Source organism: Pelodiscus sinensis, unplaced genomic scaffold (genome assembly GCF_049634645.1).
Source record: "Pelodiscus sinensis isolate JC-2024 unplaced genomic scaffold, ASM4963464v1 ctg40, whole genome shotgun sequence".
Classification (NCBI taxonomy): domain Eukaryota; kingdom Metazoa; phylum Chordata; order Testudines; family Trionychidae; genus Pelodiscus; species Pelodiscus sinensis.
The window spans coordinates 1,721,808-1,747,101 of NW_027465932.1; the positions used below are offsets into that span (position 1 = coordinate 1,721,808).

General features: G+C 72.5%; 1 protein-coding gene across 1 annotated transcript; it reads right to left on the minus strand.

The window, feature by feature from the left end:
• Nucleotides 1-405: 405 nt before the first annotated feature.
• LOC142825177 (SCO-spondin-like) lies at nucleotides 406-24,133 on the minus strand (the record flags this gene model as incomplete). Its single annotated transcript, XM_075916944.1, has 15 exons — nucleotides 406-534; nucleotides 1,183-1,333; nucleotides 2,347-2,477; nucleotides 3,818-3,878; nucleotides 4,347-4,442; nucleotides 5,286-5,488; nucleotides 5,829-5,993; nucleotides 6,358-6,404; nucleotides 7,551-7,702; nucleotides 11,319-11,446; nucleotides 15,738-15,909; nucleotides 18,192-18,394; nucleotides 21,588-21,726; nucleotides 22,291-22,407; nucleotides 23,970-24,133. Coding segments are annotated over 15 exons (1,952 nt in total), but the record flags the coding sequence as incomplete, so codon positions are not given.
• Nucleotides 24,134-25,294: the final 1,161 nt, after the last annotated feature.

A 25,294-nucleotide genomic window follows, 5' to 3' on the forward strand; every position in this document is an offset into this window, starting at 1 on the left:
GTCTGGGACAGGGTCTGTCCTGTGGGCACGGCCGTCGTCCTGGGGCTGGCAGCGCATCCTCCCCCGCCGGGCCCATTCCCGTGCACGGCTCCCAGCTGGGCCGGTTACCCTGCACACCCGGCTCCCTGCTGCGGGGGCTGATGGGCCTCAGGGGCCACTGTGGGGACCCCCGGCTCCCAGCCAGGCTCTGCAGCCTCTGCCCCAGAGGCCCCGACTCCTGCCCCCGCTGCCCTGGCCAGCCCACCCCTGCTCCCACCCAGCCAACAGGCCTCGCAGCCCCAGGCTCTGGGCTGTCTTGGGTGCTGGATGGGTGGGGCGGGGCTTGTCGCAGGCCCCGCCCCAGTGAGACCCAGGGATCCGGACCACGCCCCGCAGCCCCCGCAACCCCCAAGCAGCAGGCGGCAGTCGGCTTTGCAGCGCTGACTCTTTATTGCGGCGCTCCAGGGGGACAGCGCCGGGTCGGGGTGCCACCTGCTTCCTCGCCATGTCGCCGCCGGCACGGCCCGGGCCCTCAGCGCTTGGAAAAGTCCCCACCTGGGGAGGAGAGCCGGGCTGAGGCGCAATGCAGGGGAAGCGACGCACACGCCCGGGGCACAGCCCACGCCCCGCACAGACAAGGAGGGGGCGGCTGTGCGTGCCAGGCCCATGGCCAGCCGTGGGTAATGCTGGGCCCAGGACAACACAGAGTGTGGCTGTGGGTGTGATGCCCTGTGCCCAGCGGGGGGCAGTGCAGGGCGGGTACCAGCAGGGGGCAGTGCAGGGCGGGTACCAGCAGGGGGCAGTACAGGGCGGGTGCCCTGTGCCCAGTGGGGGGCAGTGCAGGGCGGGTACCAGCAGGGGGCAGTGCAGGGCGGGTGCCCTGTGCCCAGTGGGGGGCAGTGCAGGGCAGGTACCAGCAGGGGGCAGTGCAGGGCGGGTGCCCTGTGCCCAGTAGGGGGCAGTGCAGGGCGGGTACCAGCAGGGGGCAGTGCAGGGCGGGTGCCCTGTGCCCAGTGGGGGGCAGTGCAGGGCGGGTACCAGCAGGGGGCAGTGCAGGGCGGGTGCCCTGTGCCCAGTGGGGGGCAGTGCAGGGCGGGTACCAGCAGGGGCAGTGCAGGGCGGGTGCCCTGTGCCCAGCGGGGGGCAGTGCAGGGCAGGTACCAGCAGGGGGCAGTGCAGGGCGGGTGCGGCTCACTCCCTCACCCTGGCAGCTGGTGCACTCGCAGCTGTGGATGACGGGCAGCACCACGGGCTCCGGCTCGCCATCCGGGCAGGGCAGGTTGAGGATGCGCACGGGGCTGAGCGGGTCCAGGTGGTAGCTGCAGCACTCGCACAGCGTCTGCAGGTAGGGCTCCTGCGGGGGAGGGAGAACTGGGCTCAGGGGGGCCGGAGGGGGAGGGAGAGCTGGGCTCAGGGGAGCCGGAGGGGGTGGGCGAGCTGGGCGTCGGTCGGGCTCGGGGGGTCGGGGGGGTGGGCGAGCTGGGCGTCGGTCGGGCTCAGGGGCGCCGGGGGGGGGGTGGGCGAGCTGGGCGTCGGTCGGGCTCGGGAGGCCGGGGGGGGGGTGGGCGAGCTGGGCGTCGGTCGGGCTCAGGGGAGCCGGAGGGGGTGGGCGAGCTGGGCGTCGGTCGGGCTCGGGGGGGGGTGGGCGAGCTGGGCGTCGGTCGGGCTCAGGGGAGCCGGAGGGGGTGGGCGAGCTGGGCGTCGGTCGGGCTCGGGGGGTTGGGGGGGTGGGCGAGCTGGGCGTCGGTCGGGCTCGGGGGGCCGGGGGGGTGGGCGAGCTGGGCGTCGGTCGGGCTCGGGGGGCTGGGGGGGTGGGCGAGCTGGGCGTCGGTCGGGCTCGGGGGGCCGGGGGGGGGGGGCGACGTGAGTGCGTTCAGCTGGGCAGTGCTGGGCAGGCAGCAGTAGCCGCACTGGCCGCAGCCGGGGGATGCCTGTGAGCTGCGGCCCAGGCGAAACGCAGGGACCCCCCGTCCGGCCTCGGGAGCTTCCGGCAGGGCTCCGGGGAGCGCGGTTCCTGCGGCCTGTGCCGGGGAGCAGAGCGGGACGGGACGGGACGGGATGGGACGGGACGGGCTGGAGGGGCGCCCAGCGCCGGAGCTGCAGCTCCTCCAAGCAGGGCTGCCAAGCGCCAGGAAGTGTTACCCCCACACGGGGTCCTGCCCCCCCGAAACCCCTACGACCAGGGTCCTGCCCCCACGTGTCCAGCACCCTCCCTGGGGGCTGCCCAGCAAACCCCCCTGGCTTGCAGCCTGCGTCCGGCCCCAAACAGCCCCAGCCCGGCCAGGCCCAGGATGGGGGCGCGGCGCTGGGCTTGGGGGCAGCCCCCCCCCCCCGGTCCCTCCCCCGGGCCGGCCGGCGGGCGCTCACCTCGGAGATGACGTTGGTGCGGGAGGCGCAGCGCCCGCTGCAGTAGGCCACCTCCACGCCGGGCAGGGCGCAGCGCCCCTTGCTGACGTTGCGCACCTCGGTGTAGCGCCGGCAGACCCACGAGGGCTCCTCTGCACGGGGGGGGCACAGCCCGTCAGCGCCTCCCAGGCCCAGCTCAGCCGCCTCGGGGGAGCAGCCAGGGCTCGGCTGCCAGGGGCCCGGGTTCGACAGGGGCCCGGCTGAAAGGGGCTGGAGGCTCCGGGCGCTGCCGAGGGGGCCGTTAACCGCCCGGCGGGCAGCACAGCGGGGCCCAGGCTAAGGCAGGCGCCTGCTGCCCCGGCTCTGCCCTGGCTCTGCCCGGCTCCGGAACTGGCCCCAACGTCCCTGGAGCCCGAGGTGGGGGGCAGGGAGGCCACCCGAGTGCCAGCTCCACAGCTCCCATTGGCCCCTGGTGTGTCCCTGCGGCACAGCGCCCCCTAGGGCCAGGCAGGGGCAGCACTGACGGGGCAGAGAGCGCCCCCTGGTGTGTCCCTGCGGCACAGCGCCCCCTAGGGCCAGGCAGGGGCAGTGCAGAGAGGGGAGCGAGCCCCCTGGTGTGTCCCTGTGGCACAGCGCCCCCTAGGGCCCAGCAGGGGCAGCGCAGACAGGGGAGAGCGCCCTCTGGTGTGCCCCTGCAGCACAGCACCCCCTAGGGCCAGGCACAGGCACTGCAGACAGGGGAGAGCACCCCCTGGTGTGCCCCTGCAGCACAGCGCCCCCTAGGGCCCAGCAGGGGCAGCGCAGACAGGGGAGAGCACCCCCTGGTGTGCCCCTGCAGCACAGCGCCCCCTAGGGCCCAGCAGGGGCAGCGCAGACAGGGGAGAGCACCCCCTGGTGTGTCCCTGCGGCACAGCGGCCCCTAGGGCCAGGCAGGGGCAGCGCAGACAGGGGAGAGCGCCCCCTGGTGTGCCCCTGCGGCACAGAGCCCCCTAGGGCCAGGCAGGGGCAGCGCAGACAGGGGAGAGCGCCCCCTGGTGTGTCCCTGCGGCACAGCGCCCCCTAGGGCCAGGCAGGGGCAGCGCAGACAGGGGAGAGCACCCCCTGGTGTGTCCCTGCGGCACAGCGCCCCCTAGGGCCAGGCACAGGCACTGCAGACAGGGGAGAGCGCCCCCTAGGGCCAGGCAGGGGCAGCGCAGACAGGGGAGAGCACCCCCTGGTGTGTCCCTGCGGCACAGCGCCCCCTAGGGCCAGGCACAGGCACTGCAGACAGGGGAGAGCGCCCCCTAGGGCCAGGCAGGGGCAGCACTGACAGGGCAGAGAGCGCCCCCTGGTGTGCCCCTGCAGCACAGCGCCCCCTAGGGCCAGGCACAGGCACTGCAGACAGGCGAGAGCACCCCCTGGTGTGCCCCTGTGGCACAGCGCCCCCTAGGGCCACCCCAATACTCCCAGTGTGAAGAGGCCCTCGTGGCTCCCTGCGTGGGTGGCTCCGTACCGAACGATTCCCGCCGGCACACGGGGCAGCAGCGGCCGGGCTCCTGCACCTTCACTTCCCCCTGGGGAGAGAGCGAGTGTGAGCGACGGGCACTGGGGGGGCCGGGCCCGGCGGCTCCTTGGTGCGGATGGCTCAGCCCAGCCGGCCTAACCCTCTCCCGCCAGCAGCCCCTTCCCCTCCACAGCCGGGGGTGGCTCTTGCGCCTGGCTGCCCAGGTCCGCAGGGTCCCAGTGGAGGAGCTGGCCCAGGGCCGTCCGGCTGGGCTGAGTCTGGCTTGTGAGGGATCTCACAGCTCTGAGCCCAGTGACCCCCCTTCCCCCACGCCAGCTCCTTCCGCTGTGCCCCGGGGCTGCTGGGAGCAGGACCAGGCCCGTCGCGGTGCCCAGGCCAGGGCAGCGGGTCTGCAGGCTGCTTGTGTCAAAAGGGGGGCGTGAGGCGGGGGTGGGCTCCAGAGGGGCAGGGCGGCCATGCCTGGGGGGGGCGCAGATCTGTGGCGCCCGAGGAGTGAGGGGCCCGCGCTGCACCGTACCTCGAGGCACAGGAGAGGGGGGCAGCCCGCGGAGCACACGGCTCTCCCGTTCAGGCAGCTGCAGCGCTCGCAGCCCTCCTGCCACTCGGCTCCAGGCTGGGGGAGAGAAGTAGCGTTGGAACCGGCAGGGCCCGGCGGGACAGACCCCGGCTCTGGCTCCGGCTCCCCGCCCAGCAAGACATGCAGCCCACGGACAGTCCCCAGCTCCATCTCCCTGCATGGACAGACCCCGGCTCCGTCTCCCTGCATGGACAGACCCCGGCTCCATCTCCCTGCATGGACAGATCCCGGCTCTGGCTCCGGCTCCCCACCCAGCAAGACATGCAGCCCACGGACAGCCCCCAGCTCCATCTCCCTGCATGGACAGATCCCGGCTCCATCTTCCTGCATGGACAGATCCCGGCTCTGGCTCCGGCTCTGGCTCCCCACCCAGCAAGACATGTAGCCCACGGACAGACCCCGGCTCCATCTCCCTGCACGGACAGACCCCGGCTCCATCTCCCTGCATGGACAGATCCCGGCTCTGGCTCCGGCTCCCCACCCAGCAAGACATGTAGCCCATGGACAGACCCCGGCTCCATCTCCCCGCACGGACAGACCCTGGCTCCATCTCCCTGCACGGACAGACCCCGGCTCCATCTCCCCGCACGGACAGACCCCGGCTCCATCTCCCCACACGGACAGACCCCAGCTCTGACTCTCCGACGCAGTGGGGCAGCACCAGGCATTGGCTCACAGACCCAGCAGGGCCACATGGTGCAGAACCTGTTTCCCTCACCCCTTCCTCCGTAACTCCTCGGAGAACCGCGGAGACCCTGGGGCCCATCACCCACTGGGGCCGCACTGGGCACTGGCCCCCTGACCCATTGCCCTGCAGACCCCGGGCGCCGCTCCACAGAGCTGGCTCCCGCCGCGGTGGCTCTGCCGTCCCGCGCTCACCGGGTGCAGCTGGCCGCCGTGCTCACAGGGGCAGTGGGCGGCGGTGACGCAGAGCCCGCTGCTGTTCCGGTAGCGCCCGGCCTCGCAGACACAGCCTGGCTCCGGCCCCGCACTGCAGTTGTGCCCGGGCTCCTGGTAGATCTGCTGGCAGGTGCGTTCGCAGGGCTCCGCGGGGCCGGCCCAGCGCTCCCCTGCAGGGCAGACTGCAGAGCGGCCCGGGCACGTCAGCCAGGGACCCCCAATCCGCCTTCCCCTGCCCCCCAGACGGGCTGAGAGCCTGTCGCTCCTGCACCAGGACAGGGCCACGGGCTCCTGCATCCATCCCGGGTGCCCTCCAGTCCCCGCCCCCTGAGCTAGCTGGGGGGAGGCCCCGTCAGCAGCCAGTGGCACGGTCCTGCCCCAGTCACTGGTGGGGCCCAAGAGGGCCGCTCTTTGCCCCCCCAGCAGAACTCCCAGAAGCACCAGGAGACCCTGCTCCCAGGGCCCTGGCTGACCCCACCCGCCCCCGCGGTCCCTGCAGGCCGGGCCATGGCCGGGGCTCACCGCAGGCGGGCAGGGCGCAGGGTGCCTGGCGTGTCGGGGGGCCCAGGCACTCGGCCCCGTCGTACAGGCGCAGCTGCAGCGGGTGCCGCCGGGAGACGCGCAGGCCCGGCCCGCACGTCACGGAGCACGCGGACCAGGCTGACCACGCCGACCAGAGACAGTCCACTGCGGGGGGAAGGGAGGGTGAGGGCCAACCCTCGGCACATGGCGTGTGGGGGCTCAGCACCCACCCAAGGGCACGTGGGGCTGAGATGTGGCTGTTCGTCCATCTCGCCCATGCCCAGAGGGGCCGGGCTGCCAACCCAGCCCCCCAGCATGGACTCATGGGCGCTGAAGGAGCAGAGACCTCCCGCCCCACGGCCCTTGCCCCCTGGATGGAGAGAGCTCCCTGCACCGCCAGTGCTGCCTCCAGCGACCCCCCCAGGCCTCTGGCCAGACTCAGCTGGGCTGTCTCCTGCTTGGGGGCAGGGCCAGGGGGCGCACGGGGGGATCTGCCTGCAGGCTGGAACTGGGGGGGGGGGTCCCTTACCATTGCAGTCCTGCTGGGAGCAGTTGAAGGTGCCTCTGAGACAGACACTGCAAACAGAGCGCGGGCATGAGACCAGAGCCGGCTCCTGGCTGCCGCGCCAACCTGTGCGCCCAGGCACCGGGCCCTTCGCGCAGCTCGGTGAAACCAGCGCCCCCGGGCCAGGGCGGAAACCCAAGCGCGGAGAGGATGGGCCCTGCCAGCCACTACCCAGCAGGTCAGTGAGAGAGCTGGGCATGGACCCCGGAGTCCTAGCTCTCCGCCCCCTCTAACCATTGGTCCCCACTCCCCCCACAGCCAGGATAGAACCCGGCAGTCCTGGCTCCCTGCCCCCTCTAACCATTGGTCCCCACTTCCCCCACAGCCAGGATAGAACCCGGCAGTCCTGGCTCCCAGCCCCCTCTAACCATTGGTCCCCACTTCCCCCACAGCCAGGATAGAACCCGGCAGTCCTGGCTCCCCGCCCCCTCTAACCATTGGTCCCCACTCCCCCCACAGCCAGGACAGAACCCGGCAGTCCTGGCTCCCCGCCCCCTCTAACCATTGGTCCCCACTCCCCCCACAGCCAGGACAGAACCCGGCAGTCCTGGCTCCCAGCCCCCCTGTAAGCTCTGGACACGGTTCCTTCCCTACTTGGGGATTCCATGCCATGGGGTGGAGCAGGACGTGCCTGGGCCTGGGCCTTGGGGTCACTCCCGCTGGCTGGCCCCGTCCTGGTGAGGAGGAGTTCTAGTCCTGCTGGGGCCAAGACATCAGGCCCCATGGACCCCCCCGATCAGTGTCCCACAGTGACCGTTCTGTGCCGCCGGCAGCCCCCCGGCTCTGTGCAGCCACACCAGGGCAGAGCGCAGTGCCTGCAGCCCCCCCCCCCCGGCATGGCCTGCAGCCCCCCCCGCACTGCCCACCATGGCCCCCCCAGCACGGCCTGCAGCCCCCCCCCGCACTGCCTGCAGCCCCCCCCAGCACGGCCTGCGGCCCCCCCGCACTGCCCACCATGCCCCCCCCGCACTGCCCACCATGCACTGCCCACCATGCCCCCCCGGCACTGCCCGCAGCCCCCCCCGGCACGGCCTGCAGCCTCCCCCCGGCACTTCCCGCAGCCCCCCGGCACTACCCGCCATGCCCCCCCCGGCAGAAGGGAGGCAGCTGCCCAGGCAGTGCCCCAGGGCTCGCCCAGCGCCCGGCCCAGCACTGACCAGCTGTTGCACTGGTGGGAGATGGTGCTGCCGGGCGGATGCTCCCTCGCCCGCTCCTCCTGCGACAGGTTGGCAGCCCACGGCACGGCAGGGGCAGGGACCAGCGAGCAGCGGCATTCCTCCGGGGGCACGCACGCCCCCCCCTGCAGCACCTGCAGCCACACGCAGCTGGGACCTGCCCGAGAGCCCCCAGAGCCCCCGCCTCCACCCCCCCCCGAGAGCGGGCCCAGAGCCCCCCGCCTCCACCCCCCCCGAGAGCGGGCCCAGAGCCCCCGCCTCCGCCCCCCCCGAGAGCGGGCCCAGAGCCCCCGCCTCCGCCCCCCCCGAGAGCGGGCCCAGAGCCCCCCGCCTCCGGCCCCCCCGAGAGCGGGCCCAGAGCCCCCCGCCTCCGCCCCCCCCGAGAGCGGGCCCAGAGCCCCCCGCCTCCGGCCCCCCCCGAGAGCGGGCCCAGAGCCCCCCGCCTCCGCCCCCCCCGAGAGCGGGCCCAGAGCCCCCCGCCTCCGCCCCCCCCGAGAGCGGGCCCAGAGCCCCCCGCCTCCACCCCCCCCGAGAGCGGGCCCAGAGCCCCCCGCCTCCACCCCCCCCGAGAGCGGGCCCAGAGCCCCCCGCCTCCACCCCCCCCGAGAGCGGGCCCAGAGCCCCCCGCCTCCAGCCCCCGAGAGCGGGCCCAGAGCCCCCCGCCTCCGCCCCCCCCCCGAGAGCGGGCCCAGAGGCCCCCGCCTCCGCCCCCCCCCCGAGAGCGGGCCCAGAGTCCCCTGCCTCCGCCCCCCCCCGAGAGCGGGCCCAGAGCCCCCCGCCTCCACCCCCCTGAGAGCGGGCCCACAGCCCCCCGCCTCCACACCCCCCCAGAGCGGGCCCAGAGCCCCCCGCCTCCACCCCCCTGAGAGCGGGCCCAGAGCCCCCCGCCTCCACCCCCCTGAGAGCGGGCCCAGAGCCCCTGCCTCCACCCCGCCCACCGAGAGTGGGCCCAGAGCCCCCCGCCTCCACCCCCCCGAGAGCGGGCCCAGAGCCCCCCGCCTCCGCCCCCCTGAGAGCGGGCCCAGAGCCCCCCGCCTCCACCCCCCGAGAGCGGGCCCAGAGCCCCCCGCCTCCGCCCCCCCCCGAGAGCGGGCCCAGAGGCCCCCGCCTCCGCCCCCCCCCCGAGAGCGGGCCCAGAGGCCCCCGCCTCCGCCCCCCCCCGAGAGCGGGCCCAGAGTCCCTGCCTCCGCCCCCCCCCGAGAGCAGGCCCAGAGCCCCCCGCCTCCACACCCCCCCAGAGCGGGCCCAGAGCCCCCCGCCTCCACCCCCCCGAGAGCGGGCCCACAGCCCCCCGCCTCCGCCCCCCCGAGAGCGGGCCCAGAGCCCCCCGCCTCCGCCCCCCTGAGAGCGGGCCCAGAGCCCCCCGCCTCCACCCCCCGAGAGCGGGCCCAGAGCCCCCCGCCTCCGCCCCCCCCCGAGAGCGGGCCCAGAGGCCCCCGCCTCCGCCCCCCCCCGAGAGCGGGCCCAGAGTCCCTGCCTCCGCCCCCCCCCGAGAGCGGGCCCAGAGCCCCCCGCCTCCACCCCCCCGAGAGTGGGCCCAGAGCCCCCGCCTCCACCCCCCCCCGAGAGCGGGCCCAGAGCCCCCCGCCTCCACCCCCCCGAGAGCGGGCCCACAGCCCCCCGCCTCCACCCCCCCCCGAGACCGGGCCCAGAGCCCCCCGCCTCCGCCCCCCCCGAGACCGGGCCCAGAGCCCCCCGCCTCCGCCCCCCCGAGAGCAGGCCCAGAGCACCCGCCTCCACACCCCCCCAGAGCGGGCCCAGAGCCCCCCGCCTCCACCCCCCCGAGAGCGGGCCCACAGCCCCCCGCCTCCACCCCCCCGAGAGCGGGCCCAGAGCCCCCCGCCTCCACCCCCCTGAGAGCGGGCCCAGAGCCCCTGCCTCCACCCCCCCGAGAGTGGGCCCAGAGCCCCCCGCCTCCACCCCCCCGAGAGCGGGCCCACAGCCCCCCGCCTCCACCCCCCCGAGAGTGGGCCCAGAGCCCCCCGCCTCCACCCCCCCGAGAGCGGGCCCAGAGTCCCCTGCCTCCACCCCCCCGAGAGCGGGCCCAGAGCCCCCCGCCTCCACCCCCCCGAGAGCGGGCCCAGAGCCCCCCGCCTCCGCCCCCCCTGAGAGCGGGCCCAGAGCCCCCCGCCTCCACCCCCCCGAGAGCGGGCCCAGAGCCCCCCGCCTCCACCCCCCCGAGAGCGGGCCCACAGCCCCCCGCCTCCATCCCCCCCGAGAGCGGGCCCAGAGCCCCCCGCCTCCACCCCCCCGAGAGCGGGCCCACAGCCCCCTGCCTCCACCCCCCCGAGAGCGGGCCCAGACCCCCTGCCTCCACCCCCCCGAGAGTGGGCCTAGAGCCCCCTGCCCTCACCCCCCAGAGACTGGATTGGGGAGGTCCCTGCTGCCCTCCCGAGACCAGGCTGGGGAACCCCCTGCCCCACCTCTGGGTGAGCAGGCTGGAGACCCAGCCCCACAGCCTGGGGGAAGGGACTCGCGGTCCCAGGGAACCAGCCCGTGCCCATTGGGGCGCTCTGGGCCCACACTCCGGCCGTACGGCTCCAGCGCCCGGCGGCCGTGGGAGGCTCTCTCCGACGCCCGCGAGCTGCCGGCTCCGCGTAGGCCCGGCCCATTTGGGCCCGTGACGTTCTGAGTATCGGCTCTGGACTTGCGAGGCGCCCGCCCGCCCTGGGGCGACCCCACCCAGCAGCCGGCCTGGCCGGGGGCGAGTCAGGCCGCTCGGCCCAGTGAGGACCAGGGGACAGTGGAGCTGGGGGGCACCAGCTGTCCTGCAACCCCCCGGTCTGGAGCGTGGGCCTGGCGCTGCCTGCAGAGACCTGAGTCCTGAGGGGACCGGCCCTCGTGGCCCCTCACTCCATCCTGGGCCAGGAGCTCCACGGGGGGCAGTGGGTCCCCGCCCTGGGACCCCTCCATGGGCCCCAGTCTGCCGGCTCGCGCCTGGAGGGGCCCTACCAAACCCACAGCCACGCAAACCGCGTCACGGGCCACGGAAGCCGGGGTCCTCCCGTCCTCGCCCTGCACGGCTCTCAGGGCCGCCTCTCGGACAGGGGCCCGAGCCGACAGGGAGCTGCGGGGGCCCCCCAGGGCGTTTGAGGGGGTCGCGGTGATGTGACCCTCACGTCTGTGCTGCCTTCGGAGCCGGGCCGCGGAGCGCGGGGGCTGGAACCCAACAGCGCGCCCAGCGCCGAAGGCAGCACCCGGCCAGCAGCTGCACAGACGTGAGGGCGGCAGGCGCGGGGCAGCTGCCTGCCGGGCTGGGTGCCGGTGACCTGGGCCCGGCTCTGCAGGCTGGGTGCCGGTGACCTGGGCCCGGCTCTGCAGGCTGGGTGCCGGTGACCTGGGCCCGGCTCTGCAGGCTGGGTGCCGGTGACCTGGGCCCGGCTCTGCAGGCTGGGTGCCGGTGACCTGGGCCCGGCTCTGCAGGCTGGGTGGCCGGTGACCTGGGCCCGGCTCTGCAGGCTGGGTGGCCGGTGACCTGGGCCCGGCTCTGCAGGCTGTGCCACGGCAGGAAGGGGGGAAGCGCCAGGCCAGCATCCTCCCTTCTGCGCCACTGCTCACCATGGGCCTGCTTCAGGGCTGGGTCCCCAGCCAGCAGCCGCTGCTCAGCGCCCCAGCCCGGCGCCCTCCCCAAGCCCTGCGCCGAGCCAGGCACGCCCGGCCCTGGGGAGCTCCAGGCTGTGGGGCAGAGCCCGGCCCACAGGCCCCTCGGAAGAGGCAGGGTTGAGGCCCCAGACCCGAGCAGAGACCCACCTGGCCAGGAGGGCAGGCACAGCCCGGCTGGCACGGCTCCTGCAGGCACTCGGTCCCTGGGCGCAGGTCGGAGCAGGAGTGGGGACAGGTGTTGGCGCAGTCGCTGTGCACCTGGGCGCCTGGGCACTCTGCAGAGTAAGGGGGCCAGAGGGGGGAGCTGAGAGCCCCCCGCCTGCTCCCCAACAGGCTGAGAGAGAACCTCCCAGACCGTGGGGCTCCCCTCTCCAGCTGTGCCACCCCCACGCAGAGCGCTCCCCCAGGTCTACCCACAGCCCTGGCAGGCTGATGTAGGGTGTGACGTAGTGGGGGTACTTGCTGGGCTGTGGTGACTCCTGCTGTCTGGAGCAAGACCCAGCAGGGAAAACCTCGCTAGGCAGAGGTAAGGCCAAACTGGTTGAACCAGTGGCCAGACACCCCCCATGGAGAGGAACAAAGGAAGGTGGATGCTGCCCTGGCTGGGGGGCAGGGCTGGAAGGGAATTTAGTTAGTTGCTGCCTGAGAGCATGGAGGAGACAGCCTAGGGAAAGGGGCTGGAGTTTAGGGGCCCAGTCTCCCCCCATCTCAAGGGGGCCTGAGGCATCCTAGCCCAGCTCTGTGACCAGATTACATCTGTGCTATGCTGTATCCTGGAGAGGCAATAAACTTCCTCTACTCCACCGGCTGGTGCAGTCTGTTTGTGCCATTTCGGGGTGCAGGAGACGGGGGACCCCCAATGCGCCGTCACACTGGTGTCAGAAGTGGGATGCACTGCACCCCGTGGATGAAGCTCCCAGCGGCAAGCGACAAGGCGCAGTAGAAGCAAGAGCCCTGGAGCCAGGCGTGCTGGAGACAGAGCGAAGCGGTTCCTGGGAATCGTGGGGCGCTGCGGCACTAGACTGGTGAGTCTGCACCGAGGGGCCCAGCGGGCAGATGGCCTACGCCCGACTCTTGAAGGCAGAGCTGGTGGGGCTGTGCAGAGAGAGGGGCTTGCCTGTGCAGAAAGCAACCAAGGCCCAGCTGATTGCCCAGCTGGAAGAGAATGACCAGCCACAGGGCCAGGATCTTGTCCCCAGGGGAAGCAGCCAGACCCCCCCTGAGAGTGTGTCAGGCTCAGAGAGGGGGAGGAGCGCTGGAACCCACCGGAGAGATGAGACAGCGTCTCCCGGGAGGCCTGCAAGCCGTAGCCCATCTAGGGCAGGGGCCAGCCCAGCAGAGCTGCGGCGGCTGGAGATCCAGCTGCGGATGAAGGAATTGGAAGTAGAGGACCGAGAGAAGGAGCGCCAGGACCGAGAGAGGGAGCGCCAAGATCGAGAGAGGCAGCGACAGCATGAGCTGGCCATGGCAGAGCGGAGAACCGGCGGGGCACCGGCTGCGCCAAGTGCGGATGGGCCCCAGGGTCCCAGGACTGCCAGACGCTTGGAGAGGCTCATGGCGGCCCAAATGAAGGACATGGGCGACATAGACGGGTTCCTCAGCTCCTTTGAGAGGGCCTGTGGACTGCAACGGGTCCCCCCAGCTGACTGGCTGCAGGAGCTCATCCCCGCACTGAACCAGGAGGCGGCCGGAGTGCTCAGTCAGCTGGAGGACCTACAGCCAGGGGATTACAACCGAGTCAAGGAGGCCCTGCTGCACAAGTTCGGGCTGACCCCCGAGATATACAGGAAGAAGTTCCGGGGGGTACAGAAAGGGCCACGGGAGACCTATGTGGACCTGGCCTCCCGCCTGGCGCAATACTGCCGCAAGTGGGTGTCTGGAGGCGGAGCCCAGACCGCAGAGGAGCTGCTCAAGCTGGTCATGATGGAGCAGTTCTATGAAGCGTGCCCACCCAAACTGAGGCTGTGGCTCAAGGACCGGAGACCAGAGAACCCCCAGGAGGCCGGGAGACTGGTGGATGAGTTCACGGAGAGCCGGTCCGGGAGTGAACGGGAGTCCCGGAGAGAAAGGGAACCGCGCAGAGACCGGATCTCGGCTGAGCGACGGAGGGAGTCAACTACGGGGCGAGACCAAGGAACAGGTCGTCTGCGCCCCAGAGAACCAGCCAGGGCCTGGACAGAGACAGCCCAAAGCCTAACTTGCCAGCGCTGTGGGCAAAAAGGCCACAAGAGGGCTCAGTGCACCAGGTCCCAGGACCGGGGACTTTCCAGGGTTAACTGGCTGGGGCGGGAGGAAGGGCAGGCTGCCCCAGAGGCAGGGGCTGGCAGGCAAACCTCAGCTCAGAGAGAGGGGAAGGATGCTCAGTGCACCTCCCCTGGGAGGCCTGACCCTCGGGAGGCGGATTTCTCCGTGTACCGGGTGGGTGCAGGACGGCCCCTGCGGAGCGAGTGCCTCATACCCCTGGAGGTGGATGGTAGGAAGGTGACGGGCTTCTGGGACACGGGGGCGGAGGTGACTCTGGCCCGATCCGACATAGTGGCCCCGGAGCGGATACTACCCCACGCGCAGCTGACCCTGAAGGGCATAGATGGGTCCCCGTTTAAGGTGCCTGTAGCCCGGGTACATCTGAAATGGGGGGCGAAGAAAGGCCTCAAGGAAGTGGGGGTGCACCCGCACTTGCCCACCGAGGTGCTGATGGGGAATGATCTAGAGGAGTGGCCCCATGAATCCCAGCGGGCTCTAGTCACTACCCGGAGCCAGAGCCAGCGGGGGGCTGACAACGTGGGTCCAGGGAAGGACTCCTGGCAGCAGCCTCAGGGTCCCATCCCAGTGGACACGGGGTCCAGCCAGGCTGGGACTCCGGACCTAGGCAAGGTGGGGAACAGGTCCCGATCCCTGCCTCAGCAGCTGAATTCCAGGCTGAGGTGCAGGCAGACCCCTCCTTGCAGAGGCTGAGGGACCAGGCTGGCCTCCGGGCGGCTCAGCCCCGGGGGAGAGGTGGCCAGGAGAGATTCCTGCGGGAGCGTGGGCTCCTGTTCCGTGAGTGGCTCCCCCCCAGGAAGGCGAGGGCATGGGAGGTCCAGCGGCAGCTGGTCGTCCCCCGAAAGTATCGCCTCAAGCTGCTGTATTTGGCCCACGATTCCCCCGTTGGGGGCCACCGGGGGATCCGGAGCACCCGGCTGAGGCTGCTCCAACACTTCTATTGGCCGGGAATCTTTACAGCCGTGCAGCGGTACTGCCGGTCCTGTGACTCCTGCCAGAGGGGCGGGAAGGCCCAAGACAGGAGGAAAGCGGCTTGGGGGTCTCTACCCCAGATAGACCCTCTGGGTTTGCTGAGAGAGTTATGGGAGGGGAAGACCTCCCTGGATGGAGCATCGGGGGTGGAAGCTGCCCTGGCTGTCCAGAGAAGGCTCGCTGGGCTCATGGCCCCGGCCCGAGAGACCCTGGCCAGGGATCAAGGCCAGCGGAAGGGTGGGTGTGACCCCCGAGAACAGGCCTGTGCCAGTCGCCCTGGAGCGGGGCGGCGAGTGGACAGAGGGAAGCCAGCTCATGTGGGGCCTCGCCACGGCCGGCCCGAGTCAAGGGGAGCACCCATGTCCCCAGGGCGGGTTCCCACGCAGAGGACCCGAACTTCCCTAGGTCACGAGCGGAGTGACCCTGCTCAGTTCGCTCTCGGAGGGGGGAGAACTGTGACGTACTGGGGGTACTTGCTGGGCTGTGGTGACCCCTGCTGTCTGGAGCAAGACCCAGCAGGGAAAACCTCGCTAGGCAGAGGTAAGGCCAAACTGGTTGAACCAGTGGCCAGACACCCCCCATGGAGAGGAACAAAGGGAGGGGGATGCTGCCCTGACTGGGGGGCAGGGCTGGAAGGGAATTTAGTTAGTTGCTGCCTGAGAGCATGGAGGAGTCAGCCTAGGGAAAGGGGCTGGAGTTTAGGGGCCCAGTCTCCCCCATCTCAAGGGGGCCTGAGGCATCCTAGCCCAGCTCTGTGACCAGATTACATCTGTGCTGTGCTGTATCCTGGAGAGGCAATAAACTTCCTCTATTCCACCGGCTGGTGCGGTCTGTTTGTGCCATTTCGGGGTGCAGGAGACGGGGGACCCCCAGGGGCACCGCCCCCACCCCCACCCCCAGCCCTGTGCTGGCAGCTGCTCGCCCGGGCCCCACCGCCCAGACCTGGTGTGACGTGGGGGGGGGGGGGGGGTCTGCTCTGTACCCGGGTCCCCTGCGCTGGGCTGTGCGATTCCCACGGACTCCCCCACACGGGGACTGGCCCAGACACCCCGTCCCAGCCGGGCAGGGAACAAGGCTCTTCCCGGGGAAGACAAGGGGGGGGGGGCGGCCCCTGGCTGGGGTCAGGGCTGGGAGGGGCAGTTTCTGGCTGGGAGATGGGGTGATGGCCTCCCCACCCGAGGGGGCTGAGGTGCCCTGGCCCTGACTCCTGTACCCGCGTCCCGTCTGTGCGGGGCTGTCCCCGAGGAGCGACGACCCCCCTGTTCTACCGGCCGGCGGGGCCTGGTCTGGCTGCTCCGGGGTGCAGGGGGGGGGCCCGAGGCGCCGTCTCACCTGGGGTGCAGTTGTGGGTGTTGCAGGCGCGGTGCAGCAGCAGGGGCCCAGGGCAGAGCTCCCCCTCCCCGTCCCCGGGAGACAGCAGGGCCCGGCTCCGCTCCGACTCGCCCCCCCCCACAGCTGGCGCTGCAGGGGCTCCAGGCCGACCACGGGCCCAGCTGGCAGCCGGCTGCAAGGACAGAGCAGGGTCACGCTGGGAGCTGGCTCCCCCGGCTCGCCAGGCTGCCCGGGGCTGTGAGGGCAGGAGCAGGGGACCAGGGCCCTGGGGAGGGGTGAACACCGGGGTCACCCGCCGGGCCACTGGGGCCATCGCTGCGGCAAGAACCCAGAATGGGGCAGGGCCGTGGGGCTGGCACTCAGCGGGCGGGGCCGTGGGGCTGGCACTCAGCGGGCGGGGCCGTGGGGCTGGCACTCAGCGGGCAGGGCCGTGGGGCTGGCACTCAGCGGGCAGGGCCGCGGGGCTGGCACTCAGCGGGCAGGGCTGGGGGGCTGGCACTCAGCGGGCAGGGCCGCGGGGCTGGCACTCAGCGGGCAGGGCTGCGGGGCTGGCACTCAGCGGGCGGGGCCGTGGGGCTGGCACTCAGCGGGCGGGGCCGTGGGGCTGGCACTCAGCGGGCGGGGCCATGGGGCTGGCACTCAGCGGGCGGGGCCGTGGGGCTGGCACTCAGCGGGCGGGGCCGTGGGGCTGGCACTCAGCGGGCGGGGCCATAGGGCTGGCACTCACTGGGCGGGGCCGTGGGGCTGGCACTCAGCGGGCGGGGCTGGCACTCAGCAGGCAGGGCCGTGGGGCTGGTACTCAGCGGGCGGGGCCGTGGGGCTGGCACTCAGCGGGCAGGGCTGTGGGGCTGGCACTCAGCGGGCGGGGCTGGCACTCAGCAGGCAGGGCCGTGGGGCTGGCACTCAGCGGGCGGGGCCGTGGGGCTGGCACTCAGCGGGCAGGGCCATGGGGCTGGCACTCACTGGGCGGGGCCGTGGGGCTGGCACTCAGCGGGCAGGGCCGTGGGGCTGGCACTCAGCGGGCAGGGCTGTGGGGCTGGCACTCACGGGGCAGGGCCGTGGGGCTGGCACTCAGCGGGCGGGGCCGTGGGGCTGGCACTCAGCGGGCAGGGCCGTGGGGCTGGCACTCAGCGGGCAGGGCCGTGGGGCTGGCACTCACCGGGGCAGGGCCGTGGGGCTGGCACTCAGCGGGCGGGGCCGTGGGGCTGGCACTCAGCGGGCGGGGCCGTGGGGCTAGCACTCACCGGGGCAGGGCCGTGGGGCTAGCACTCACCGGGGCAGGGCCGTGGGGCTGGCACTCAGCGGGCGGGGCCGTGGGGCTGGCACTCAGCGGGCGGGGCCGTGGGGCTGGCACTCAGCGGGCGGGGATATGGGGCTGGCACTCAGCGGGCAGGGCCGTGGGGCTAGCACTCACCGGGGCAGGGCCGTGGGGCTGGCACTCAGCGGGCGGGGCCGTGGGGCTGGCACTCAGCGGGCGGGGCCGTGGGGCTGGCACTCAGCGGGCGGGGATGTGGGGCTGGCACTCAGCGGGCAGGGCCGTGGGGCTAGCACTCACCGGGGCAGGGCCGTGGGGCTGGCACTCAGCGGGTGGGGCCGTGGGGCTGGCACTCAGCGGGCGGGGCCGTGGGGCTGGCACTCAGCGGGCGGGGCCGTGGGGCTGGCACTCACCGGGGCAGGGTCGTGGGGCTGGCACTCAGCGGGCAGGGCCGTGGGGCTGGCACTCAGCGGGCGGGGCCGTGCGGCTGGCACTCACCGGGGCAGGGCCGTGCGGCTGGCACTCAGCGGGCGGGGCCGTGGGGCTGGCACTCAGCGGCCAGGGCCGTGGGGCTGGCACTCACCGGGCAGGCCGTGGGGCTGGCAATCACCGGGGCAGGGCCGTGGGGCTGGCACTCAGCGGGCAGGGCCGTGGGGCTGGCACTCAGCGGGCGGGGATGTGGGGCTGGCACTCACCGGGGCAGGGCCGTGCGGCTGGCACTCACCGGGCAGGCCGTGCGGCTGGCACTCAGCGGGGCAGGGTCGTGGGGCTGGCACTCATCGGGCAGGGCCGTGGGGCTGGCACTCACCGGGCAGGCCGTGGGGCTGGCAATCACCGGGGCAGGGCCGTGGGGCTGGCACTCACCGGGCAGGCCGTGGGGCTGGCAATCACCGGGGCAGGGCCGTGCGGCTGGCACTCAGCGGGGCAGGGCCGTGGGGCTGGCACTCAGCGGGCAGGCCGTGGGGCTGGCACTCACCGGGCGGGGCCGTGGGGCTGGCACTCAGGGAGCAGGCCGTGGGGCTGGCACTCACCGGGCGGGGCCGTGGGGCTGGCACTCACCGGGCGGGGCCGTGGGGCTGGCACTCAGCGAGCAGGCTGTGGGGCTGGCACTCACCGGGGCAGGGCCGTGGGGCTGGCACTCACCGGGCAGGCCGTGGGGCTGGCAATCACCGGGGCAGGGCCGTGGGGCTGGCACTCACCGGGGCAGGGCTGCGGGTTGCACTCGGCGATGTCCTCCATGGCCTCAGCGGTGCAGGGGGCGCCGGCGGGGCTCTCGTGGCACAGGCGGTGCCGGACGGCGCTGCCCCCGCCGCAGCTGGCGGAGCAGGGGCTCCAGGCCGACCAGGGCCCGTAGGAGGGGCACTCGGGGCCGGGGCAAGCGAAGGTGCCGTTCCCACACGTGCTGCGGGGAGACAGGCAGCCCAGGGGTCAGACCCCCCCCGGCCCTGCCCCAGCCTGGCAGCAGCCCCCTCGGGCAGCGAGCGTGGGCAGGACCCTGTGAGCCCCGTGGCTCCAGCCGGGCGGGCGAGGGGGGATTCTTGCCAGTCCCGGCCAGGGCCGGCCAGCGCGGGGCCAGCCCTCCGGCGGAGCTCGGGGGCAGGAGCCGGTGCCCCCCTGTGAGCTTGGGGGGTTCGAAGGGGCTGCCCGCGGGGGGTCAGTGGTGTAACCAGTCTCAGCCACGCCAGCCTGGAAATACAAAGGCTGAAAACCAACGAACGCTCCGGCAGCGCCGTGGAGACTAACACGCCACGTGGCTGGATCGGGAGCTTCCGTGGCACCGGCCACGTCTGCAGCCGACCGGAGGAAGGGGCCCGGGGACAGATACACAGCAGAGAAAGAGGGGAAGGGGGAAGACAAAGCCACCAGCGCGTCCGTGCGTGGCACTGTACCCTGCCCGGGCACGCGCTACCGGGCTGAGAAGCGGCCCTTCTCTTGGGGCGCGCCTGCACTGCGCCCGGCGTTCCAAACAAGCCCCCCTGTTTGCGCTGCCACGGCGTAGCTGGTTGTGAGTGTATTTCGAAAGAGCGAATTTCGTAGTTTGCTGTTCCACCTCGTGGAACGAGGTTTACAGGGGTGTCGGAGTAGCAGCCCGTTAGTTCGAAAGCTATTTTGAAATAACGGGCGCGCTGTCAAGACGGAGAAGACGCTATTTCCGGATACCAGAGGCATCACGCCAAAGCGCCGCAGCGCTGACTTACCGTCTGGGCACCTCTACGCAGCAGGGCAAAAGTCAAATTGAGCTACGTCACTTCAGCTACGGCAATTGCATCGCTGAGGCCAAAGTAGCTTAACTCGGCTTCTGGCGCCGCCTACGCAACAGGAAGTCAAAGGCAGAACACGCTTCCTTCGACTTCCCATACTGCTCGGGAAACGGCGGTTACAGGAGTCGCAGGAAGAATCCTCCAGCTCCACATTATTGCGAAATAACGGCTTGCTGTGTGGACACGCTCCCTGGTATTCCGGAATAACGCGGCCGTGGAGACACGTTCTCGGTTATTCAGGAATAACGCTGCCGTGGAGCCGCGTTCTCGGTTATTCCAGAATAACGCGGCCGTGGAGCCGCGTTCTCGGTTATTCCAGAATAAAGCTGCCGTGGAGCCGCGTTCTCGGTTATTCCGGAATAACGCTGCCGTGGAGCCGCGTTCTCGGTTATTCTGGAATAACGTGGCCGTGGAGCCGCGTTCTCGGTTATTCCCGAATAACGCGGCCGTGGAGACGCGTTCTCGGTTATTCCGGAATAACACTGCCGTGGAGCCGCGTTCTCGGTTATTCCAGAATAACGCGGCCGTGGAGCCGCGTTCTCGGTTATTCTGGAATAACGCTGCCGTGGAGCCGCGTTCTCGGTTATTCTGGAATAACGTGGCCGTGGAGCCGCGTTCTCGGATATTCCAGAATAACGCTGCCGTGGAGCCGCGTTCTCGGTTATTCCGGAATAACGCTGCCGTAGAGCCGCGTTCTCGGTTATTCCGGAATAACGCTGCCGTGGAGCCGCGTTCTCGGTTATTCCAGAATAACGCTGCCGTGGAGACGCGTTCTCGGTTATTCCGGAATAACGCTGCCGTGGAGCCGCGTTCTCGGTTATTCCGGAATAACGCTGCCGTGGAGCCGCGTTCTCGGTTATTCTGGAATAACGCTGCCGTGGAGACATGTTCTCGGTTATTCCAGAATAACGCGGCCGTGGAGACACGTTCTCGATTATTCCGGAATAACACAGATGTGGAGCCGCGTTCTCGATTATTCCGGAATAACACGAACGTGGAGCCGTGTTCTCGATTATTCTGGAATAACGCGGACATGGAGACAGGCTCTCGATTATTCCGGAATAACGCGGCTGTGGAGCCGCGCTCTCGATTATTCTGGAATAACGCGGACGTGGAGACAGGCTCTCGATTATTCCGGAATAACGCGGCTGTGGAGCTGCGCTCTCGATTATTCCGGAATAACACGAACGTGGAGCCGTGTTCTCGATTATTCTGGAATAACGCGGACGTGGAGACGCGCTCTCGATTATTCCGGAATAACGCGGCTGTGGAGCCGCGCTCTCGATTATTCCAGAATAACGCAGCCGTGGAGCCCGTTCTCAGTTATTCTGGAATAACGTGGTCGTGGAGCCGTGTTCTCGATTATTCCAGAATAACGCGGCTGTGGAGCCGCGCCCTTCCCGAGCAATGTGAGAAACCAGCTCGCGAGAGAGCCTGCGGACCAGCCCTTCCTCATGTGCCCAGGGACCGAACACACAGACCTGGGCTGGGCCCCGACATCGCCCCCAAACGGCATCAGAGGCTGCGCTCCGGGCACCCGGCCCCCGCGATTGGCTCGTTAGCCAGACACTCTCATTGGCTGGTTGGGTTTCCCCGCCCTCCCCCCCCTGTTCTCTGGTATTTATCGGGGCCCCTGGGCCCTGCTCCGCGCGTGTGAGGAAGTGGGTTGTGCCCCGCAAGGCTCGTGCTGTAACGGGGGGGCTGGTTGTTCCAGGGCCTAGCACAGACCTGGGGCCCCCAGCGCCCGGCAGACCCAGCTCAGAGACAGGGCCAGGGCTGGCCGGGGGAGGGGACAAGGGGCTGCAGAGAGAGGCCCCCAGGGCTCTGCCCAGCTGGGGGGGACAAAGGGCGGGGGAGGGGAGAAGAGGGGCCCAGGTGACCCCGTTACCTGCCAGCAGACACAGGCTGGGGGAGGGGCTGCTGGGGGGATGGGAGGCTGGGCTAGGAGGAGGGGGATGCAGGATGGGGCGGGGGGGTAGGCAGAGACTCAGATGGGCTGGGGGGGGCAGGGAGGCCCGAGAGCTCCTGGGCCGGGTTCAAAGCCCTGCGGGCTGGAGCCCAGGGCTGTTCGAGTCCCTCGGGGGTGGGGCCCGGGGCCCAGAGCGAGGGGACCCCGAGGGGCCCATGGCGGGATAGGGCAGCGTGGCCCCGGGAGGGGCTGTCGCACTGAGGGGTTCTGAGCGTGGCAGGACCCGGGAGCCATGACACCCGCCAGGAACCCCCCCCGCACTCCGCCCCCCGCCGCCCCCCACCACGTGCCCTGCGTCCCCCCGCGCCCTGCGCCCCCCGCCCCCACCCCACGTCCCCCGTCCCCGCCCCCGCTGCACCCCTTACCAGTTGTGGCAGTCCCGCTCGGCGGCCTGGCCTGGCTGCAGCTCCCGCGAGCCGTTGGCGGTGGGCAGCCCGCAGCGACACGCTGGGACCGGCACACACCCACCGTCCTGCAGCAGCTGCCCCGCCGGGCACCGGCAGCCTGGGGGAGGGGGGAGAGGCTGGCACCAGGCCCCACGACTGGGACAAGGAGTCTGGGGGGCAGTTCAGCTACACGGCAGCTCTGAGTGGGGGGTACAGCTGGGGTGGGGGATGAGGGGCCTGGGTGACCGCTGTGGGGCCAGGCACAGCCACAGCTATAAGGGGGCTGGGTGAGACCATGGGGCTGGCTGAGGCTGTGGGGGCTGGGCGAGGCTGTGGGGCTGGAGAAGGCCGTGGGGCTGGGCAAGACTGGGGGGCTGGGTGAGGCCGGGGGGCTGAGCGAGTGCCATGGGGCTGGGCGAGGCCGTGGGGGCTGGGCGAGTGCCATGGGGCTAGGCAAGGCCGGGGGACTGGGCGAGGCTGTGGGGCTGGGCGAGGCTGTGGGGCTGGCTGAGGCCGTGGGGCTGGGCAAGGCCGTGGGGCTGGGCGAGTGCCATGGGGCTAGGCAAGGCCGGGGGACTGGGCAAGGCTGTGGGGCTGGCTGAGGCCGTGGGGCTGGCTGAGGCCGTGGGGCTGGGCAAGGCCGTGGGGCTGGCTGAGGCCGGGGGCCGGGCAGGGCAGGTACCTGGCTTGCACTCGCCCTGCAGACACTCGACGTGCTCCCAGAGGTCGGCGCAGGCGCGGGGGCAGTGGTTGGCGCAGGCGGGCGCGTGCTCCTTGCCCCGCTGCTCACAGGTCTCTCCTGGAAGAGGCGCCGCGTGAGGGGCGGCAGCGGGACTGCGGGGCCCTGCCGTGTGCGCACCCCAACCGGGCTGGGGCCGGGGGCTCGGGCGGAGACGTGCCTGGCCGAGCGGCAGCCCACAGACTGCGCAGGGCGGGACGCTGGAGGGCGAGCGTGAGGCCGCAGATCGGGGACAGGCGGGGACCCACCCGGAGACCCCCCCCGAAGGTGGGACTCCAGGAAGCCCAGCCCGGGGGGGCCCAGGATGCCAGGGCAGGACGACTCCCCCATGGGACCTGAGATGCAGCTTCTGCAGCCAAAAGGGGGGCGCGGTGCCGGAGGGGGAAGGAGATGGAGCCAGGCGGGGCCCCCAGGAGCCCACCCAGAGGACCCAGCGAGCGCGGGGGGTGAGAGCCCAGGTACAAACTGCCCTGGGACAGGGGGACGGGGAGAGCCTGCTGGGAGTTGGGTTTAACGTCTCCCCAGTGGCAGAAGATGGCGGGCGATGGGGCCCGATGGCAGACGGGAGCGGGCAGGCGATGGGGCCCGGTGGCGGACGGGAGCGGGCAGGCGATGGGGCCCGGTGGCGGACGGGAGCGGGCAGGCGATGGGGCCCGGTGGCGGACGGGAGCGGGCAGGCGATGGGGCCCGGTGGCGGACCGGGAGTGGGCGGGCGATGGGGCCCGGTGGCGGACGGGAGCGGGCAGGCGATAGGGCCCAGTGGCAGACGGGAGTGGGCGGGCGATGGGGCCCAGTGGCAGACGGGAGTGGGCGGGCGATGGGGCCCAGTGGCAGACGGGAGCGGGCGGGCAATGGGGCCCCGTGGCAGACGGGAGCGGGCAGGCGATAGGGCCCAGTGGCAGACGGGAGCGGGCAGGCGATAGGGCCCAGTGGCAGACGGGAGCGGGCAGGCGATGGGGCCCTGTGGCAGACGGGAGCGGGCAGGCGATGGGGCCCAGTGGCAGACGGGAGCGGGCAGGCGATGGGGCCCAGTGGCAGACGGGAGCGGGCAGGCGATGGGGCCCCGTGGCAGACGGGAGCGGGCAGGCGATGGGGCCCAGTGGCAGACGGGAGCGGGCAGGCGATGGGGCCCCGTGGCAGACGGGAGCGGGCAGGCGATGGGGCCCGGTGGCAGACGGGAGCGTGCAGGCGATGGGGCCCGGTGGCAGACGGGAGCGGGCAGGCGATGGGGGCCCGGAGTGGCAGACGGGAGCGGTGGTGGGCGATGGGGCCCGTGGCGGACGGGGGTGGGCGGGCGATGGGGCCCCGTGGCAGACGGGAGCGGGCAGGCGATGGGGGCCCGTGGCGGACGGGAGTGGGCGGGCGATGGGGCCTGGTGGCGGCGGACGGGGGTGGGTGGGCGATGGGGCCCGTGCAGCAGACAGGAGCGGGGTGGGGCGATGGGGCCCGTGGCGGACGGGGTTGGGCGGGCGATGGGGGCCCGGTGGCAGACGGGAGCGGGTGGGTGATGGGGCCCGGTGGCAGACGGGAGCGGGTGGGTGATGGGGCCCGTGGCGGACGGGGGGTGGGCGGGCGATGGGGCCCCGGTGGCGGACGGGGGTGGCGCAGGGCCCGGCGGGTACCTGGGCAGGCGGCCGTGGTTGCAGCTCTTCCGACTGGGCCCGGGCTCCCTGGCACTGTCCGCCTCGGCCGGGTGCTGCACGTGGCGCCAGCGCAGCCGGAAGCCGCCACTGCAGGGCTCCCGACACGGGCCCCAGGGGCCCCCACTCGCTCCACAGGCAGAGATCTGAGACACGCGGGACAAAGCCCCAGTGCTGGGCACCAGGGCACCCGCCCACGGGCAGTGCCCAGTCCCTCACCCCCGCCCACGGGACCCGCCCACGGGCACTGCCCAGCCCTCACCCCACCCCACCCACGGGACCCGCCCACAGGCACTGCCCAGCCCTCACCCCACCTCCGCCCACGGGCACTGCCCAGCCCTCACCCCACCCCGCCCCACGGGACCCGCCCACGGGCACTGCCCAGCCCTCACCCCACCCCCGCCCACGGGACCCGCCCACGGGACCCGCCGAACGGGCACTGCCCAGCCCTCACCCCACCCCGCCCACGGGACCCGCCACGGGGCACTGCCCAGCCCTCACCAACCCCGCCCACGGGAACCGCCCACAGGGCACTGCCCAGCCCCTCACCCCACCCGGCCCATAGGACCCGCCCACGGGCACTGCCCAGACCCTCACCCCACCCACGGGACCGCCCACGGGCACTGCCCAGCCCCCCACCCCGCCCACGGGACCCGCCCACGGGCACTGCCCAGCCCTCACCCCACACCCCCGCCCACGGGACCCGCCCACGGGCACTGCCCAGCCCTCACCCCACCCCGCCCACGGGACCCGCCCACGGGACCCGCCGACGGGCACTGCCCAGCCCTCACCCCACCCCGCCCACGGGACCCGCCCACGGGCACTGCCCAGCCCTCACCCAACCCCGCCCACGGGAACCGCCCACGGGGCACTGCCCCAGCCCCTCACCCCACCCGGCCCATAGGACCCGCCCACGGGCACTGCCCAGCCCTCACCCCACCCACGGGACCCGCCCACGGGCACTGCCCAGCCCCCCACCCCCGCCCACGGGACCCCCCGCCCACAGGCACTGCCCAGCCCTCACCCACCCCGCCCACGGGACCCGCCCACGGGCACTGCCCAGCCCTCACCCCACCCCCCGCCCACGGGACCCCGCCCACGGGACCCGCCCACGGGGCACTGCCCAGCCCTCACCCCAACCCCGCCCACGGGACCCGCCGACGGGCACTGCCCAGCCCTCACATCCACCCCGCCCACGGGACCTGCCCACGGGCACTGCCCAGCCCGCACCAACCCCGCCCACGGGACCTGCCCACGGGCACATGCCCAGCCCTCACCCCACCCCCGCCCCACGGGACCTGCCCACG